The sequence below is a fragment of the Empidonax traillii genome, unplaced genomic scaffold, assembly GCF_003031625.1.
Source record: "Empidonax traillii isolate 1590-97213 ecotype Southwest subspecies unplaced genomic scaffold, ASM303162v1 scaffold167:size2001844, whole genome shotgun sequence".
NCBI classification, from domain to species: Eukaryota; Metazoa; Chordata; class Aves; order Passeriformes; family Tyrannidae; genus Empidonax; species Empidonax traillii.
In genome coordinates this window covers 850107-871495 of record NW_020955360.1, presented here as the reverse complement: position 1 = coordinate 871495, position 21389 = coordinate 850107, and the positions used below count along the sequence as shown (strand labels likewise).

Here is a 21389-nt window from a genome sequence, read left to right as displayed (position 1 = left end):
TATGTGTGCTCTTTATTAATTGTGAGTTTTTGTTCTCATTTGTTGGGTTTTTGATACCAACAATCAAAATCTAAGTACAGTATACTTAATATTATGTTAAAAATACATTCTGAAGATGTGGAAGAGGGTAGGAAAGGAAAAAGAGGGCAGAAAAGGACAATAGTGCACATTATTTCATCATTTTTCTTATGCAAATGATTGCCAGGATCTAGTTTAGGGAGAGCACAGAGAGATGGGAAGATGTAAGACGTGAGTCCAAGTAGTGCATCTGGCATTCTACTGCCTTGAAAGAAGTTGAGTTTCTAAGAGATGGCAGATTGAAGGATGAGAGAGCAAATGTATTGTGGACAATGTCGATTTCATAGGAGGATTTCCTCCTCTGTATGCCTTTTGAATAGGATTGCTTTTCTCAATAGCACTTTCTTCTATCTTGTTTGTTTTTTGTTTCCCCCCCCCATCATTATTTTGTGTATATTACAAGATAATCTAATGTTTCATCGTGTGCGTTGTTGTACATGTGTGTAAATGAATGAAATCCTGTAGGGACTGTGACACTGTTCTGGGCAGGGTGATGGAGGGACACGGCTTAGCCCTTGGAGGAACACAGTCCTACGTGTGAGCACAAAACAGATGGGACTATACATGAAATAAGAGGTTTCGAATAAGTGGAGTAGGATTAAGAAAACTTGGCAGCTGGTAAAATAATTTACCTCCTCTGTCCAAAAGCTTATGCTGCAAGAGTTGAGGAGAGAAAAGAACAAGGAAAAAAAAAAAAAAAAAGGCAAGCTTAAATATTCAGCCTTTCTTCCTTGCTTCCCTAAGACTTACAGGCAAATGGGTTTCTTCTGCTCGCCCTGAAAAGCCCTGGGAACCAGGCAATGGCAGAAACAGTGTTCAGAGGCAGATAGGCAATTGGAAGGCAGTTTTCTTGTTATGTGAACATCTTGGAGTTTAAAAAGAAAAAAAAAATTCCACTTCTGTATAGTGTGAAATTGAGAGCCTGTCTAAGTCTTATTTTTAGGGGAAAGCAAACTTCCAGAATAATTAATCACCTTAAGTCTGTGCCAGTACCAACATGAGATTTTGAAATCCTCTGTTAATGCCTGAATCTAACTACTGTTGTGATTATTGTTATAAGGAGTACATATAAAACAAATGAATATGATGGGCATTCACACCCTCCTTGCCTGGCCTTTCTACATAAGTCTACCTTCACCTCTGTTTGTTTAGTTCAGTTCAAGTCCTTGAAAAAAATGTGACAACACATAATTTTAGACTTCCTAGGAATTTATAAACTCTCTATTAACCTGAGGTCTTTTAAGAACAGTGTATAAACAGTTTAAACGTGGCTCACGGTCACAGCTTTGAGCTGGGAGGTAAATTAGATTACTTTGTAGTGCTTCCTGCGGTGGTAGGCACTTACAGATAAAGCATGACCCTCTCCAGCACCAGTCTCCCTCCCAGAGGAGTTACAACACCTCACTGATATACTTGTGTGGTGTCTAGTATACTCACAATTCAGTAATGCTTATTTCTATTTTTTACAGAGACTGTAACAATACATTGCTGTTAAAAATATAACACTGTTATTTTATCAGGCAGGGTAAGGGGGATATTCTGGGCACTGAGTTGGAAGGAACCCTGGTACAGTGACTTCCAGTTCTGCAGCCTGGGTGGGCAGAGATGGAGAAAGCTGCCCCAAGCCAAGCACAACATCACTGCAGCATTGTGCAATTAATAACGCATTTAATCTTCTAAGGGACCAAGCTTTTTCACATCACATATGTCAAACAGAGGAAACAAAGCCAGTTACATGTGTACTATCACCTTTTCAAAAACACCTTGTTCATGTCATGGGTATTCTTCATACCCAGGTGTATGTTACATAGCACATGTTTAATTATTTAGTTGTAGCATACAAGAAGGCAAGAGGTAGGATCCAGATTCTCAACCTGCAAAGCATGTGCTAGAGGTGAGCAGAGTTCTTGGAAAGCACAAAGTTATAGGCACTGGAATGTGCTTTCCTGATCAGGTCTTAACATGCAAGGGCTGCCATGCAAATTTTCTTGCCTTCTGCTTATCACTGAGCATGGACTAATACTAGCCTGACCCTCAGTGAGACTTCCACGCTGAGATACATCTGTCTCTGCTGTGAACTTGTGAAGAAACATCCTGCTGTGTTGCTAACATACAGCAGGTACAAACCACTGGACAAATCCCAGAACACCCAGGGCAGCAGACTTTTTTGGATCATGCAGCTCTCAGGCTTTGCAGTTAGTAAGTGTGTTAGGTATCCTAGCATGTTCATAGTTTTTATTTAAATCTCTGACATGGTATACTTACACAAATGACCTTTGCTGTACAGCATTGCTAAGCACAGTTTGTGCTTCCAGGTGCACCGATGCCATCCCAAGCATTTGAATCAGATGAAGATTTGCAGCTGTGGAAAGAGGTAAGCATCATCTGCCATGGGTATACTCCCATTTCTTCTGTGCCCATCTTTGCTACACCTCACTATACATATTTCTCTTGCATGGGGTTCAGGTGCATTTTCTCCCAGTCCTGTGCGTCTCCTATCTTGACATCAGCCAAGAGGTGAAATACTAGATTTTCCAGAGATTCTTAACAGTTCCTTCAAGAGAATGTTGGATCTGAGTGTTGAGATGTCATTCTGAGAAAAGACTGTCTTGTCTCAATGGAGAGCTGTGTTTGATAACAGTTGTCACTTAAGTGTCAGTGACCAGGCAGCCACTGTTCCTGGAAGCAACACACCTTTTCCTGCCCGGTAGTTTTATAATGTGTGCACGATACGCAGGAATTGTTTCAACTCATCTGGTCTTACCTCTTGCATCTGCTGTTCTGCACACAGTGCTGGGACACTATTTAATCCTATCCTAGCCTCTCAATTTACTAGATAAAGGTAAAAGATAATATACTGTGCCAATTAGCCACTCTAACATTTTGCTAACAGCTGGTACCATAACTTCCACTCTCATCTCTGAAATTAACGTTTGTTTTGACTCTGAGATGTGACACGTGTTAATACAGGCTCTTCTCTGCCCTTTTGGAACAGATGGAGTGGCAGGGCATAACATGAGGAGAGGGTTTAGCCTGCAACTTGCATGCCCTGGTGTTGCTGTAACCTTCAATTATTGTGTTGACATTTAATTTAGTAGGTTTTGATAACGTTAGAAAGCAAGTGACTCATCAGGGCTTCTGATGCAGAGGGTAAATTTCTTCCTATTGAGACCATTACAGGAGGCATTACCCTTACTGTCATGTCCCCATAGTTCATATTGGAAGTACTGACTCAAAATCTAACATATTTCCAGACTGGCACACAAATATCACTGATCCCTAGTGATATTTATCTCCTGGTGGAAAATGGTCTCTTGGGCAGTAAGATCCTGATAACTGTAAGGTGTTTTTGAAAAATCAGTTATTTACATTCTGAGTTTAAAAATGCTCTTTTGTACACTTCTGCATCTCTTGATAAGATTTGCTAGCTGTAACACAGGATTTGTCGCTCTGATGACTGGAAATAAAGGCAAAGTTCCTGTTGATTTCAGTGAAGAAAATGGTAGACATAAGATACTAAATTCTGTAAAATTATATAATAGAAGCAATCATAAAAGTTACCATTGTAGCGAGAATTATGCAGGACTGGAAAGGGTCTAAGGAAAGAGAATTAAATACATAGCTATATATCCTCAGTCAACCTGATTACACACTCATACTAATTCACTAGAGTTTCTTGAAGTGAAAATAATAATTCTTCCCTGTTTGCTACTTTACTAGTGGATCATTCAGGAGAAGACCTGCCATTAAATAAATCTACTATTTTCCAGGAATGACTCTGAGTTTATAAATATGAGAACTTTCCAACTAGGTATTTTGTTTCTTTACTTGTCTCTCAGTTCCTTCTGTTTCTTTATGTTATTTAACCAACTCTGAATAACTTGCAATCCCCTACCCTAAGGCCACATTTCTGAGATAGGAGAGAAAATTACAGAGAAGATGCATCCAAGATAGAAATTATTATTTTTTTTTAATAAAGGAATTAACAGAAACTCTGTTTTTTCCTCAACCCTTGCTTTGTCCATGAAAGTTTTACCTGAGAGAAACTTTGCCTTACATTGTGTTAAATACAGTCTCTGACTTGTTTTGCTACTGAATTATGGTAGTTCTGAGTCAAGCAAATAAAGAAATAAAAAACCAAACACAATCTCTTGCCAAGAAACAGAGTTCTTTTAACATAGGTTTCCAAATGACCTCAGCTTAGTTTTATCTCATTGACTGATTTCTCCCTCTATGTTTTCTTAATCTAAAAGTAGTGAAGCTGAACTAACACACCCAGAGACAAACATATGCAAGTTGAAGGAAAAAGACAATGGAAAGGATATGTTACAAACAAAGCCTCTTTGAAAAGAGAATTCTGTGAGCTATTAGTTTTCCCACTATGTCTGCTAATGCTTTTTCATAGATTGTCTCTAGAGAAATGAATCATCTCATCTTGAAGTACTCAGATATGCATTATTGGTTTTTAATTGCTTTTTTCATTTAATACTTTCATTGCTAAAGAGTGCTGTTTAGGGCTTTTTATCTATAATAAAATTGGAAGAACAATTGCATTGCCTACTCTATTTAAAAAAAAACTCAAACAAACCTTATGTGTTTGTGTGCAGTCTTTGAAAAAGATAGTTGGCCAAAATTTTTGGCATTTAACATTATCAGATATTAAATGGAAAAAAAATAGCACATACTGAAGGAGGTTACTATTCATACAACTTTAAGGGTATATAATAAAAATTTAAGCTGCTTTTTTCAATCACTATTAAACTGTGCAACTGTTTAATAATGAGTGCCAGAGATCCTCTCTTTTCTTTGAGCCTTCAGCACTGGCAAAATTACGTCCATGAATTCAAATACCCTTTATTCCATTTCTTATCCCTTCTCTAATAATAACACCACTAAAAATTATTCAGCATTATAGGATTTTTGCATTTCAGAAAAGAGACAATAAGAAGGAGGATGTAATTAATACAAGGTTATGAACAGTAGGGAGAGGGTGGCTAGGAATCACTTATGCAGTACTTTTTCCAAGACAAGATCATGGCAGCACTGAATGAAGATAGCTTTGAAAAGACTGGTGAAGACAAACAATTAGTAGTATTTCACACAATCTTCAGGAAACTGTTGGCACAGGACACTGTGGATGCTGATAGTATAATATAGATCAGAGAGACACTGGTCAAATTCACAGCACAGAGGTTCATGGAGCTGTATTGCAAAGACCTACTTCCAACTCAAAGTACTTGCACTGCAAATGGTTGGTGGTTGGAGAGCATGAGCTTTTCTTCACCAGGAGTCATGTGTTAGGGTTTTGCCAGGTGTTGACATTTGGCCATTTTTTGACATAAGTTGTAGAGCTAAATGGACGTTTTGAACTGAAGGAAATGGGAATTGGGACTTCTTGGTTTGGTTTGTGGATTTATTTGGTTTGGTCTTGGTCTGTGTGTGTCACATTCTAGTCTGCACTGACATGTCTTAGGTTTGTCAGCAATGACTCCTTCCACAGTGCTCATAGAGTTTAAATCCCTTGGATATCTCTTACTAGTATTGTGATTTGAGAACCATCTCCTTTACACAAAATTATAGAAACACACGATGGTTTGGGTTGGAAGGGACCTTAAAGATCACCTACTGCAACCCCTCTGCAATGGGCAGGGACACCTTTCATTAGACCGAGTTGCTCAAAGCCCTATCCAGGCTGGACTTGAACACTTCCAGGGATAGAAGTGTTCCTCATTTGCCATAGAAATCAGTGCAAACCCCAGATATTGGCTGCTTGGTGACTCACACAAATTGATTGGCATGCTGGCACATATCATAATCACTAAAGGGGTATGTGTGTCATAAACCTGCAGGGATGCTGGAATCCAAGTGAAAGAGTTGTGTTTGAGAACTGATCATTGAGTCACTTCCTTTGGCTTTGTTATTTTCTGCACAGTTTTGTATAATCCAAAGATATTGCAGAAGAGATTTTAGTTCATAGTCCATACCCCAGATATTTCAAATCATAATTTAAAATATGAGTTAGTCTGAGAAGGTTACAGTCAAGAGAATAAAGGTCACAGATATTTATGCTTGTTCAGATCAAGCAAGTATAAGTTAGGGTTTTTTTGTGTGGTTAAGGCCTTTTCCCCCATTTGAATGTAAAGTATTTAATGGATGGACCTATAAGGATATCTGACAGTAGACAAGCTTGCCATGCCTTTAGCTGCACCAAACTGCTTCTGAAAATATAAGTGTTTCACTTCTTTTTATTAATCCAACTTCTTAAAAAAAGACCTTGTGAACTTTTACAGATAGATGATGCATGTTCTGCCTACCTGTCCACGGATTCTGGGCCTCAGGTGAGTCAGACAGAGGTTACTTTATATTTGTCTTACTGTTTGTTATATGTAGTAGAATTGAAAGTGTGTTACCTAAGTTCATGTTTTCTTTGCATTAGGTGTCCAGTACACTGGAAGAACTTTGTTTTTTGGTCATGGGATTTCTCCCAAAACCACAGGTAACACACCCAAAAGATTACTTAGAGTTTGTGAAGCCTGATCTCTCACTGTGCCATTGCCTAGAATGAATTCTGAGGACCCAGTATCTCAAATGTCACTCAGCACTGGAAGTCATACCATCAGTTTTTACTCTGAAATGCTATGTGTCAGAATCCAACACCTATTAAAGATAATAGGGAGACATCAATGTTTGGAAAATAATCTCCAGGTTGGACATAAGGTTTTAGGTGTTTTTATTGCTCTAGATTAGAAGAATTATGAGCTCTCAGTGGAGAAAGAAATTTGCTTATGGTCTAGGGATGTACAAAGAAGCATTCACTAAACCCACCTACCTCTTCTAAGGCAGAGTGATCCATGCTGTCTACAAAGTTTGAAAGGATTAGTTACACTAATAAACAAGGACATATATTATATCTGTCAAGGAAGAATGATGTTCCAATCCAGTATAGAAGAGTTTATAATGTAATCAAAATTGTCCATTGGTGTTTTTATTTTAACAAATAAAAGCCTCTCTGCCGATTATTCCCACAGGGTGTAGATGAAAAAGACAACACCAAAAGGGTAAGATGTCTATGTATGTTTTACGATCACACTAAAATTGGCAAGAAGATCATAACGCCCTTGCCCTGTTTTGTAGTAAACCCCCATTTTTAATTTTTTTGAACAGTTCTTATTTCATTATTCTAAGACTCATGACTCGGGCAACTCGGACATCGTGGTAAGTACTCCTTCTGAGTACATCTGTGCTTGTATATAAAACCAAAGCAATGTTCCTTTTTGCAGTAATCTCTCCAACTGTGTAGCAAGCTCAGGACTGGGAGTTACATGTTTAAGATACAGAAAGTATTTTAATAACATGAGAGAGGATCATCAGTACTGTACAGGTGTGGAAAAAATCCAAAACCCTAACAAACCTGACCAAACATTTGTGGAATCCCAATGGAATCCTAATCTTGTAGTTTCAAATTTTAAGAATGAGGTGAAATGCTTTTTTCTGGTATTGGAACATAGCATAAGCAGTGTAACAATGTGGACTTTCAGGAGCTGAGAACATGATCATAACTATTAAGAACTCTTAATACATTTTTATTAATTATTAATTAAACTGTATAAATTCATTTGCACAAGTTATAAATATGTAGCAGGCAAAATAGTATTTCTCTCACTCAAACTTTGGATTATGTTTTGAATGAAAAATATGATTTAAAACATAGTCAAGGATTGTTGCTATAAAAGTATTGTCATAAACCAACAATTCAATTATGTGTGATCCATTTTTGCTTTTTAAGTGGAAACATCTGTGCACCATAGGATTTTGAGAAAGTTAAACATATCCATATTTTCTTGTTTCTTAGCAATCTTCCTACATATTAATGTTCTTTTCTGCTTTTTTGTTTACATTTCTTAAGAAATATGTGGTGTATTTCCTAGAAAGTCATATCGCTGGTATTGTGGTCAATGTTTTCATGATAGAGATGCTTTGGAGGCTTTTTCAAGGCACAGTGAAATGAGCTAGTTCTGCTGCTGCTCCTACTTAAAAGCTTACTGCATCCCACTTCATCACTATCCTGAATACCTTTGCTGATACCCCCCCCCCAAAGATTACTGCTTTCTCACTTCTTTTGGTTTAGCTGTTCAGTTGACTATTTTCTAGTCCCGTTCTCAGAGATACTAACTTAGGTGGGATCCATCACTCCTTAGCTTTATAACCTCTATCCACTGGCTGCAAGACAGAGCTGAAGTGACCAGCTGGAATATCCTTTAATTCCTTCATTCACATCAGACTTCTACTTTTTTTTAGATACTATGATGCCATATTGCCTACCTTAGGGAGACAATACAAAATTGGCCCCAAATAGTCAAGTTTATTGTATCTATTAAGGACAGTAACACTTTGGTAACTGTTTACTCCATATATTACAATTCTTTTCATTGCATTACTTTCTAAGAGGCATTGTATCAAAAATGCATTATCTTTAAATTACATTTATATGAATTGAATGTTTAAATTGGTTAAAGGAACATGGGTCTTTTTACTTTATTTCTCACTGTGGACCTCTCCACCAGCCCAAATGGTTGTGTTTTGCCAGGGTGGGCACTTAGGCTGCACACAGTGCCACTGTGCTTAACCAGGCTGTCTCCAAGCTTAAAGTCTCATGAACAGCAGGAATTTCATGATTGGAGCTTAGATATAGTGACCAGTTCCATGGTTACAAATGTTTTCTAACAAAAAAAAAAAAAAAAATTTTTTCTGCCATTTAAATTGAAGCTGCTAACTTCCACAGTAGATAATCATAGAAGTGTTAATAGAAGAACTGTATGGAAATTATCTCTGTACCACTCCTAGAGACCGATCAAAGTCTGAATAATTGCAGTAGTCTGAAAATGGTTCTGAACTTTCAATCAGTAAAGCTGAGGATGCGTAGCTTTTTCCTCCATCACTCTTTGAGTCACATTCATAGTGTAAATATAAATGTTTGTACTGGTTTGTTGTCAAGTTGAAATGTTAAAAAAAAAAAGGTTCTCAATTAGCATCTTCAATCCTTTTTTTGTGTATGTTTGGTCCATAAGCCAATACTGTGGGAAGAGACTTTTTTTGCATCATTAGGTCCCAATTTCATTGTTGTTCGTGTGTCTGTGTTCATGTCCTCTCAGTCGTCTGTCCTGCATCCTTTACTGCAACTCGTTCCTCAGCTTAATGAGAGAAGACTGAAGAGATACAAAGTGGACGTATGTAAATTTAAACTTTGCATGCTTGTGTTCTCACACTTTGTTATTAATTAGCTTTTCTAAAAATGTTGTTGTGGACCTTTCTGCTCATATATTTTGGTTGGACTACCTGACTCTGGTGTCATGGAATGTATTATCTTGCTGCTGACAATTTTTTCCCTCATATTGGGAAGAAAACCAGAACCTGCTATATGTACATAAACACGTTCCACCTCTCTCCATGCCTAGATAAGGAATTGAAAAGGTGGATGGGTGAAGGAGGAAACCTGCTTATTACGGTCATTTTTATCAGTTTGGACCAACACCAGATTTTGTCATGGATCTGATTTCCCTTGAGCTCCATCTTGCGTGATTGAATATGATCTAAGAAAGAAGACGTGAGCATTTTGCTGGCAAGTCAATCTACAAGACTGAGCAAGACACCTTCTATAGGGCAGGCTTTAAGATAAAACCCTAAATAATCATACATCTTCATGGATACATATGTTTCTGTGTACATATATACATGCAGGTTTGTGAATAAACATGCATGTATACTACAGCATGTATTTATTTTTTAACATTTCCAAACCCTTGGAAGTTTAGAAGGTAAGTGTTACAACGACAGATTTTTAGCTTCAGTTGTTTTCTGATACCAACTTCTGACATGAAATCAAATAGGAACACTATGTAATCTCTTTTAAGAGGTATCTGGCTGTAAGCAGAGAATGATATATTAACATAAATCACAATTCCTCATGAGTAATTCTACTCTTCATTCCTTTTATGTTCTAGATAATTTCCTAAACTTACAACAGCTGTCTGTTTTGTTTCCGTTTTCAGTAGAAATTTGAATAGAAAAAGTAGAAAAATAATGTCATATGGCAATGGACAAGGCTCCATTGACAGAAAATTTGAAAATATAAAAAAAATATTTTTTTTGAAATCTAAAACCCAATAGTAGTGAACAGGTTATAAATCCGAGATGAGTATTTCAAACCCAATTAATGCTGGAATGAGGTGGACAATATAAATAAAAATCACACAGATGTTTTCCATACAGCAAGAAACTGAGTATAATGCTACAGCTGGTGAATTGAAGTCAGAACTAAAATCAAGACTCAAAAATTATGTATAGTTTAAACCCTACTTCCTTTGAAAGCTTCCCTGGATTGAATCTACTCCTTTGTTTGGAAATTATGAGAGTCATCCTGTTTTACACATTTCTCACAGCATTATAATAGTAGTGATTTCTTTCTATGACACCTCAGGTTATGATATTTGGGTATCATATGAGAGATCATATGACTCCAGTTTTTAATTGAGAAACACCATCATTGCTGAATAAATACCATCTAAATTTTGTGTTTTGGTAAGCATAAGGTTTGAACTATTTTGTTTCTCAATTGGCCTGTCTCCCCATCTGCAGGACAGGCACATCACTTGTATCTGATACTAGAAGCAAACAAAATACTGTGATTAAGCTTAGGTGTTCTCTAATTAGGAAGATCTCATTAAAGCAACTGGATACTTCATGCCTTGTACTTGTTGGAATTTCTATTTTCTTCCATCTTTTTTTACCCTCCTTGCTGTATGGATCACTAGACAGTTGTTTCTCCATGTGTGCAGCACAGATAGGATACGATATCGTAAGCACTGGTCTGTGGGAGTTAATGTGTGAAGTGGTTATGGTACACCTCTGGGAACAGTCTGGGGTCTCATTCCTGGGAGGAGCCCAAGTATTTCTGATATTTAAACTTTGCATTGTTGTCTTTCTGCAAGATGCAAAAGGCCACTCTATCTATAGAGTCTCCACCACAATGAAGACACTGTGGCTGGGTAATGAAACCTGGAAAGTCAAAGGCAAAGGCTGCTCATCACTTCTAATACCATTCTAAAGCAATTCGAGCTGAGCCAAAACTTCAGGTGGAATTTGGCCCCCATTCATACTTCTGCTATTTCTACATAACTTCCTGTTACTGACATGGAAAAATACACATAAAGCATTCCTGAAGGGGCAAGACTGTGTAGTAGTACTGAATAAATACTTTTAAAATGCACATAAACTACCTGTCTGTATGTATTAAATTACAGCAGTAGGTATAATTTCAAATACTTTTTTTTCAGGAGGAACTTCAAGGACCTGGAGGGATTCAAAGCAGAGGCTACTTTTTCTACAGGGTATGGCTTGTTTGACTTTTTTCATTTTGTGATGAGTTACCAAAAAACAAAAACAAAACAAAACAAAAAACCCCACACTGTATAGGACTACTTAAGCTCGCTCCAGACTTTTTCTTGGATTAAAATAAAGGCATAATAGGAATTTTTAAAAAATATTTTTAGGTTTGTGTATACGTGATACCTTGTTATCCCTTAAGAAGTTATTGGTTATTATGTATTTAATTCTCAGATAAAGTTCTAGAAAATATGGCATCTTGGACAATCTTTCTTAAGCATTTTTCAACCTGGTACGTTTGCATATGATATAAATACAGTGCCACTCTTACACACTGTAATAAAACAGCTATTAGGCCTGACCTTGCCATTTTCCTTTTGACCAGTAAGGTCAGAAATTAAATACATAAATTCTAATGAGACTGAATCTACTGAATTCATCTTTTATGCCATGTTGCATTTTCACTTCTTTTTGACAAAATTGAGAAGATGGAAAGTCAGACTTAATAATAGTTCCTTTGATTTTGGTTACTATTTCTTTCCGCTTAAAAAACGTGGTTAATGGCTTTAAATAAGAAGGGGGCTAGGATTGGACTCAGTGATATTAAAGGTCTTTCTTGCAGTTTTATGAAGCACTTACTGAATATTTGTCTTTCAGCCACGTAATGGAAGGAGATCAGTGGATTTTCACTAAGGAGGTATTTATTTAATACTTTTAATCATGATTTATGTATAAATTAGTTTATTTTTATACATATAGACCACAATATTTATATTGATAAGTAGTCTCAGAAAGCTTTTAACTATGGGGTCAACTTAGATTTCCACCCACAAACTTCTCTTGGTTGTGTTAAATACATTGATCTTCAGATGAAGTGAATAGAAACTGTAGGTACTCAGTTCGCAGAACAGAAAACAGAGAGGTGTTTCAGGCAGCAAGAAATGTAAACAGTTGGGAAAGTTAATGATGATGATAAGTATATGTAAGAAAGAACTGATCCAACTACATGTCACATACACACTGAGCAGTAAACTGACATCCTAGAGGTAATGCCCTAATCTTACAAAGACATAAAACTCACACTGAAACCAAGAAAAGACTTCAGGATTTAATTTCAAAGCATTCAACTATTTTTTGAGAGATATAAAAAAGAATACCAATATTATAATGCTCTGTTTTCTAATGTATTTTATACCTCTATCATATTTTAAGTACTTAGTGTTAAATCAACAGCTAATTCTTTTTTTTTTTTTATTTTTCAGGATTTTAGGATCCTCATCTAGATCTAATACCGCAGGAATGCTGAGTACATGGATGTACTGTTTTCCTTACAAAAATTATTCATTACTAATGTACAATTAAAAATAATTTGAATGTAAATGTTCTTAAACTAGATTCTGTTTAGGATTCAAAAGTTTCTTTACTTTCTTGATTATATTAAAAGCATATTAAAATTATTTGCTTCCTAGTGTTATGATGTTTGCAACCACATGTAATCCAGCTGTAAAACAGACATTGCCTCTACCAACACTGTTAAGTAAATAATTTTTCCTTTCTAAATAAAAGAACTCAGCTAGAGAGTTGTTTTAATAAGAATTTTTGCAATACAAATACAGAAAATTGCGTTTTTTTCAGAATATATCATAAGTGATTTGTGCAGTCTTTAAAATCACAGCTTATCTAGGCAGGCCAAAGAAAGTGTAGTTTGATATTCAAGATGATGTTCTCTCCCCTGTACTTCCTTTGATGTAGTCTGTGGACTTGTGGCAGTCTACAGAGTCAAGGGCAGTACTGTGCAAGTGATCTGCAAAACTATATTGATGATAAAGGAGTTTTGCAATCCCCAATAAACTTCAAGATTATACTGTTTCACTGGAAAAAAAGATGAGATTCTCTATTCCCTTAATAAAAGAAACATGAGTAAGTTGTATGTTTTGAAGAAATATCTTGACTTTAATTCAACTGAAATATAATGGCATAAATTTTTTAGCCATTAAGAACAGAGATGCACTATGGTTCTCATTCAGAAGAAGATTTATTGCAATTGGGATTAGGATTCACTTGAAAATTCAACTGCTTTCAATGTAGATTTTAAGAAATTCTACTAAGAAGCACAAGTTAGCCTCACAATCTTCCCAGCTTCTCTCTCTGAGTTTATTTGTAATTATGTTGAACATAACTAATAATTCAGATGGGATGATCTTCATGGTCCATTCCAATCCAAACCATTCTATGATTCTATGATTCAGTGTAGAAACAGACTAAAGTTTTTAACATTGTATTGACTGGTCATGGCTTGAATTGACCTCACCATTCTTACTCCTGCTTCTGCAATTTTGGATGAGCACTGTAGCTTCAGAAGGTAGCTGGGAAAATGAGGGCCTCAGAAGTGGAAGCCAAATTGAGAAGACCTTTTCCTCTTTTTGCTCACTCATTTTTGCGCTGCCGTTTGCTGTGCCTCCAGTTGAACTGGCACCATTATTTGTGAACTGAGGATCTAGTTACCCATGGCCCCTGCTCAGAACTAATGCGGGGCCTGCCACAAAATTGTATTTTATGATGTGTTGTATTAGATTAGGCTATTTGTTTGAAGTTTTTCCCGCGAGTGCCTTACACCCCACAGCTGACAGCTCCTGCTCTGACAGGCAGGGTGTGAGCAGCTCACAGCTGAGGGCAGGGCAGGGCAGGGTGCGGGATGGCTGCCTTTGGTCGCACCAAACCACCTCAGAGTGCCACCCTCTGACATTCTATTCCTTTCTTCTGGAATTGTTTTAAAGGGGATCAGTTTTTTCAGTGGTAACCCACGAAGGATGGGCCAAGTGGACAGGGCTGCCCTGCTGCCCCTGTCCTGCCAGCACGGGGTCAGGCCAGCAGGCTCCGTGAGGGGCAGCGATGCCTGGGGCAGCCATGCAGGTGGGCACGGAGCGTCACCCCAGCACCGAGCTGTCCGGGGCAGGCAGACGCTGAGGCTGAGGGCAATGAGGGATTTGGGTCAGGGGCGTCAAGGGAACGGGGGAGATTTCGGGTGGGTGGTAGAGGGCAGTGCTGGGGCAACCAGAGTGTGGCTGGGAGCAAAGGCAACTGCTGGGAAAGGAAGGCTCCGTCAGCAAGGCCGTGCCTGCCACAAGGCTCTGCAGGGCCCCGCAGGGCAGGGGGAGCCAGGGACGCTGCTCTGGTCCTGCGTAACCTTCCCAGCCCCTGCAGGGTCCTGAGAAATGGCAGGTGGGACAGCAGCTTCTGCGGGTTTCCTTGTGCCAAGACATCAGGAAACTCTACGTCTCTAACCATTAAGAATTAACTATCACTGCTGTCCTGTAAGGATAATAAAATGCTACAATTTGTTAGCTGAACAGTTGTAGGTGTAACATGTTTTAAAAACATCTTTGAGGATTTGTTTCATGTCATTAGCCAGGAAAAAAAGAACTGCAATTTAAATTTATTGGAAGTGTTATTTACACGTAACGATTGATGTAATCCAGGGTGTAGTTCACCAGCTGGTGGTAATTAACATCATCACTGGCAGCAGTCAGACGTGTTATGGGAAGGGTTTTCTCTTGGGTTTGTGCCCTGCTGGTAAAGTAATGCTGTTTCAGTGATGTAGCTTCATACTCTGAAACCAATTTATGTTGGATCATTTTTGCTACTTCTTGGCTCCTTTGCACTCTTACCATTTTAATTCAATTTGTTAAAAATTGTTAAAGGTTTGCTAGTTTCTGACTTCCATGAAGCAGGAGTTCAGATTTATCAGATAATCATTTCTGTTACATTTACTGTGACCTGGGATTCTTGATGATTTTTTTTCTTTTATATTTTGTAGATGTAACAGCATCTAGAAAATGCTCAGTGTAGAACTGGTTACACAAACCTATTGAATGTTGCAAGCATTAAATAGATATAGTATAAAATGCACCATTTAAGTAAAATACTATGGAAAGATTTTATGTTGGACCTAGATTTACAGAAGAACACAAGATGTCAAAATATTCAAAATATTTCCTGCCAAAAAAATGGTCAGAGCTTTTCTTCTAGGTTACCTATATTCCAATTCCATTTGAGTAGTCCTTTTTGCTGTGTGGTTTTGAAGTTATTTGTCCAGTTATGATGATGATTTTTATTATGTTTTTTAATATCTTGTGGTTCTTCATAATCCTGCTATGAGAAAGGATTTGCATTCTATGAAGTGGGCCAAACTGATCCTGGCTTAAATCAGGCAATCATACACTAAATGCTAATTTGGAGGCCAAAGTGCATGTCTATCACTTGTGTTTCTTCTGTGGTTACCTTGGAGGAGGAGTATTCCTAGTTATGTGGATTTTTTTGATAGCCTGGCTGTACCTAAGTCAAAATTCTGCTTTGGTGAAGGATTGAAAACTTGCAGTAAGACTGAGTGTAAGACTTTTGTGTAAGTAAACCCTGAGGAATAACATTATAGCAAAATCTTCATTTGGGTTTTTTCCTACTACAGACCCATTAGTGACCATCTAACTCATTAGATTATTTATGGAGCTTCTCTTTTAGTTTTTTCCCAATGGATTGTATCAATTACTTTTCAGTCAAAGAAAGAAATATTTTTATATGTGGATAAAGTCAGTTTGCGAGTATATTTGAAATATCATTTGGAGATGAAATAACCACTTTCTTAGAGGTAGAAAGTTACAGAAAATAATTTTCTGTAATTATTGTAAATATTTACAGTGGAGCAGTCCAACATCTGGATATCAGAGCTTTGCAGAAGGAATAAATTACTCAGATGTGAAATCTCTTCTTTATCTTAGCAATAAGGCTCTCGAAGTTTGCAGGGCCAGAGTGCTGAATTAGTAGTGCATGTTGGTAGCAGTACCCTTGCCTGCAGTCTTCTGAGCCAGTGCAATAGGAGTATTGGAGGAACTGTCGTGAGCTGCTGCCCCTTCCTTTCCACTTCAAAGCCTGCCAAGCCTTGCTTCCTCCCTCATGCCAAAGAAACTGGCAGAGATCAGAGTCTTCTTGCAAACCCAGTTTCTAACTTCCTTGTGAGTGATAGCATGATTCTATTTACCCTCTCTATGAATTCCACAAGCATCTTTTCATCTAAATTGCAAAGCAATTTTTTCTACCGTTGTGAAAATCCTTGAGGCATTGTAGCATTTGATCTCCATTAGAATTTGTTGCATTATACTCATGCTAAATTCTGTGCAAGAGCCTTGTTGAATAAAAATTAAGCAGCTGTCAGTTGAAAAGGCCGATGCCGTACTCGTGGGCACAGTAGTAATCCAATGGAAATCCTGGATGTTTCCTCAGGTAAAATTTTTGTAATGTACTTTTTGTTCATATTATGCATTATTATTATGGAATATGTTCATCACTAAATATTTCTGTTATTCATATTTATATAATTATTTATTTATGGAGGCTTTTCCAACAAGTCATTTCAGGGCCAAAAATATCATGCTTTTTGATTAGCAATCAGTTTTAAAATCTGCTTTACTACTTCCAATCCATATTTGAGACCTCCCAAGTGTTGCTATTCTATCATTACAACAGCAGCCCTGTTAAAATAGAGTCTTTTAATGTGATTATTTCAGTAGAAATGTAGTCTTATGAATAGCATGCAGTTCCTTTATCTTAACCATTGAATTAAAATTACCACAGAAGTCCAGTGTTACAAACATGATATATTATGTTAACAGATTAATATTAATAATTGATTTAAAACAAAATGGTCTTCAGATTCTAGGTATGCTTTTATACATTTATTCACAGCGTCAATACCTTATTCTTAGTAGTTCTTGCCGTTTTCGGTTCTTAAGTGAAAAATGACAAATAAAAATTCATGATAGAGAATGGTCCATGAAGGTATTGCAGCCTCAAAATAATGGATTCCTTTTCTTCCACCTTTAACACATGCCAAAGTGAAAATTACTGGTTTTGATTTTAAAAAAGGCACACAAGTATCATTCGTTGCTTTAATTTTGCTTCGTACTATTAAAACAGGATCCAAATGAGGATACTGATTGGAATGACATCTTGAAAAATTTTGGAATTCTTCCTCCGAAAGAAGAACTGAAAGCATGCCATTAGTATAACAAATTTTAAAAAGTGGGAATATTTTCAATAATACTTTTTATAACTTATTCAAGTTATAAAAATATTGTACAATAATTATGTTTTATTTTTTATTATTTTCACTTTTTTTTTAAATGATTCTGAATTAAACATACAACACAGTTAGTGACAAACAGTTTACAAAGAATAAAAAAGCTAACTCCATCAAAACATTTCCTCTGTTTAGTTTCTACCTGTACTTACTGCTTTTGAGTTTCTGAAATGACCAAAATATTTCTAGTGCTAACACTGTGTATCTAGTGCTGTATTCTCACAGGAAGATAATAATTCACAGTTATGCAGAAGTTGTGAACCTAAACTATCTTGTATTGTTGCTAGAGTGTAATAATACTGTACATGTATTATTTAATTTTAATTTTTTTTAAAAGCCACTTCTGTGTGGCTTTCAGTTAGTAAAATTAAGAGCTGCTTTTAGTTCAACAGATCTCAATAAAGTATTTTCCTTTTCTACCTTGCAAGTATTTTTATAGATGAAGACTGCCATCTACTGTTTTTACATTTCAGTTTTCATGAATTATTTTAAAATTGGTAAATATTAGTGTACATACTGTAATTCCTTCTTAAACTAATCTCATTTTCAGGATCACAAAAACAATTAGTACCTGCTTTAACATTTTCTGGCTTTTTCTCGAGCCCCCGGTGGTCCAGGGGAAAATTCACTGCACTGTCACTGCAGAGACCCAGGTTCGATTCCCGGTCGGGGCCCCTCCCCGGGCAGATGGAGCTCGTTAGCCCGTAAGGCAATCCATCTACGTCCTGAGGACCTCGCTGCCACCGTCCAAGCGTGCTTGGCCCCGGCAGATGAACCTCTGGATTAAAGGGTGGGCTCAGTTCCGCGCACACTGTGTCTCACCTAAAAAATCCAGTGCGCAGGCTGGAAGGTGGAAAGACCTTCCCCGGTTCTTCGTTCGCGAAGAGACTGGCCATTATTAAATGCCTGTGCAACTTGTTACTCAAGTTTCCCAAATCTGATACTGCTTAATTAAGAAAATGTATTTTAATGTTATATTATTGAATGACGATTGGCATAGAAAACTTTCTAGGTGTGAAATTGTTAGAAGACCTTAAGCTAAAGGGTTACTCAATTTTTAAAGTAATTGAGATGCACTAGATGTTATTTTAAAATGCATTTAAAATGTTCCAAAGATGCTTATTTTTATTTTTAGTTTTTAATTAGTCAACAAAGCTTGCAAGAATGGAAATGTCTTCAGAGGAGGCAAAAGTATAGGGAGCTAAGAGAAAGCTGTAGAAGGCAGTATCTAAACAAAGTTACAAATGTTCCAGAGGATGTTTGGGTTATAATTCATCTTTATTGGTCAAGGTAATTACAGTCTTGCGTAAAATGTTGAATACTTCAATACGAAGAATTAAACTGGTAATTAAAAAGCAATACCAGGAAAAATTCAATATGGGAGACTTATGAAATAGCATTTGGTTGGAGGCAATGGAATTACAGAGCATCTGACCTCCTTGATTTGTTAATTCACTTTCTGTGAGTTAATCACTTCACTTCTGTTCAATTATATGACAAAAAATATTTTGCTGTGTACACTTATCACCACCATGTATGCAACCTCACTGAGATCTCTGAATTTCAGTGAGAAAGTGGTGACCCCTGTTTGTTTGTAGATTCTTTTCCTAGCAGGAATGCTTTAACAGGATTTTTCTTTTCCCTTTATTTCCCCTTTTTTACCCTTTGACTCCAGCAAATCAAAAGTCCATCAGGAAAAGTTTCAGTTATGAAAAATGAGGAAGGCTAGGGGACTTGTTAGTTTATCAGCTTCCCAGTGAATTCTGTAGCAGTAGCAGAAGTTGTGATAGGATCCAGCAGAAATGTCAGAGGTCTCCTATGATCAATTCCTTATATGTTAGCAACTCTATTAGATGTTTTTGAAAAGCACTAAGTATTAGTATGGAATATTTAATTATTTTTTAGGCTCAGACCAGATTTAGATAAAATTACAGCAATTTAAATTTGCAGATCTGAAGAAAGAAAATAGCAGCCTTTCCTGATTTTCACTGTGTTTGTATAATGGAGAACCAATTCTGTAAGTTACCACTGCGCAAATACGAGTCTGTGAGGAAACTGGTAATAATGAATATGAGTATCCCCAAAGTCTCTCATGGCTAGTAATGAAACTGCCTCTTGGCTTCCAGGCTGCTGCCACATCGGCTGCTTTGAATTCTGTCAGGTACAACAAAGACCCTAATTGCTAAAACGTTAATGGGATGAAGGGAAACAAGAAAAAGGGGATTTCTGTGTCTGCGTTTTTGGTGTGTTTTGTTTGTTTGTTTGTTTGTCTGTCTTGTTTTTCTTTAACTGATGTTTATATAGTGATTGCATTGCAAACAGTCTATGGAAGTAATGAACAGTTCTATGGTGATACTATGACTATACAAAGGTTTCCCTGACATTACTTAGATTTTACTAGAAGAATAAAGAATTAATGACACGTTAAACTGAAAGCTATTCTAAATAAATGAAAGTAAAATGTATGTTATAGGTTCAAACATTTCATTTAGACTCTCCAATAAATGGACAGAATGAGCTTTAAAATCTCAGTGGAGAACAAAACTGAGGCACAGTGCTTGAAATGTCTGGTAGCTTTACTGACATATTTCATAGACTGTGCCTCCTGTGTAATTTCACTTGGACAGCTCTTTGAATTGCAATGATCTTAGAAGAACTTAAATATAATTTGTGGTGCAATTCTTATAACAAATTAAAATAGAAGCAGACTATAGTATTCTTTAAAGGCTTTAATAACTTTAGGTACTTTACGAATACCTAAAGTGTCATCATACTTTCTTCTTTTCTAGCATCCCAATGTGTTTACTGGTTAATGAACACCTCAACCTGCTCTCCTGGAAGTTTCCAGAAGTCAAGTTTCTCAAAGCCATTGTAAACTGTTGCATTCAGAATTACCATGATAGATACAATATTTGCATATGAACTAGTGAAATAAAAGGCAGGTGCATTGGAGTAGCTGAATGTAGAAGGTATGAGAAATACTTTTAAATAACTCACAATTTTATGTTGTTTGTAATCATTTGATCTAAAGTCCACTGCTTAAAGAGTGAACAGTTTTTTAATTATTTTTGTAGGGGAAAAAAGTCTACAAAAAGCAAAGAAGTAATTTATGTAATTCTGTGGCAAGAGTATTGCCTAAGCGTGGTTATTCTGCAGTGTCACTGTTAGATGTTTTACCGAGATAAAGTTGGGTTGGCTCTATTTTTTGTTGTTGAGATGTGTCTTGCTCTTTATTTAAAGTCCATTCCTTTTAAGTGAGAATTATCTGGAACTATTAGAATAAACTGTAGCTTGTTTTTACAAGAGTTCAACTGAAAACTAGCAGAAGTCAGAGCAACAAATACTAAGGAGAAAACCCCCAAAATGACATTATATGATGACACTGCCAGTGTGAAGCACTTCTGCTCATGAAGACACCAATACAAAAACCAGTGATGTGATGAAACAGCTTGAGAGCCTTTTGATGCAAATCATCTGTTCTGGCATAAGTTAGTTCATATACAGTTTTTCACTCCTTTGGTAAGCCTGAAACTATTAAAAACAGGGAAAAAAAAAGAAAAAAAGAAAAAACTTCTGTTTCGCTTGTGTATTTTTTGGTTTTGATTTGCAGAAGAAAACTGTAGTAAATGGAAGCCATACTTACCTTTAGATTCCTATAGATGACCATCATTGACATGGTGAGTCTGGAGTCTCCATTTCATATAAACTCTGCTTAAATGCTTAAACCAGCATTAGCTGGTGGGCTCTAATCCATACTTTTGTCTTCCTTTTATCCAGCATGGGTGCAAGATATTCC

General features: G+C 36.7%; 2 protein-coding genes across 3 annotated transcripts in view; both read left to right on the top strand.

The window, feature by feature from the left end:
• NMU (neuromedin U) overlaps window positions 1-12917 on the top strand; it is a 14114-nt gene extending 1197 nt beyond the window's left edge. The window contains exons 2-10 of one of the 2 annotated variants that reach the window (XM_027885537.1): window positions 2394-2452; window positions 6369-6416; window positions 6515-6574; window positions 7107-7136; window positions 7243-7293; window positions 9231-9305; window positions 11412-11465; window positions 12118-12157; window positions 12723-12917. In XM_027885537.1, the coding sequence (XP_027741338.1) occupies window positions 2394-2452; window positions 6369-6416; window positions 6515-6574; window positions 7107-7136; window positions 7243-7293; window positions 9231-9305; window positions 11412-11465; window positions 12118-12153 (413 nt within the window). In that variant the 3' untranslated portion in view covers window positions 12154-12157; window positions 12723-12917. The remainder of the gene's footprint in view (window positions 1-2393; window positions 2453-6368; window positions 6417-6514; window positions 6575-7106; window positions 7137-7242; window positions 7294-9230; window positions 9306-11411; window positions 11466-12117; window positions 12158-12722) is intronic. The other variant, XM_027885538.1, reaches the window with a different exon arrangement.
• Window positions 12918-14319: 1402 nt separating this feature from the next.
• On the top strand, window positions 14320-21128 carry PDCL2 (phosducin like 2). The gene is given in 5 exon segments (XM_027885540.1): window positions 14320-14373; window positions 17431-17516; window positions 18740-18883; window positions 20383-20507; window positions 20962-21128. Coding segments are annotated over 5 exon segments (501 nt in total). The 5' UTR covers window positions 14320-14352; the 3' UTR covers window positions 21087-21128.
• The last annotated feature ends 261 nt before the right edge of the window (window positions 21129-21389 follow it).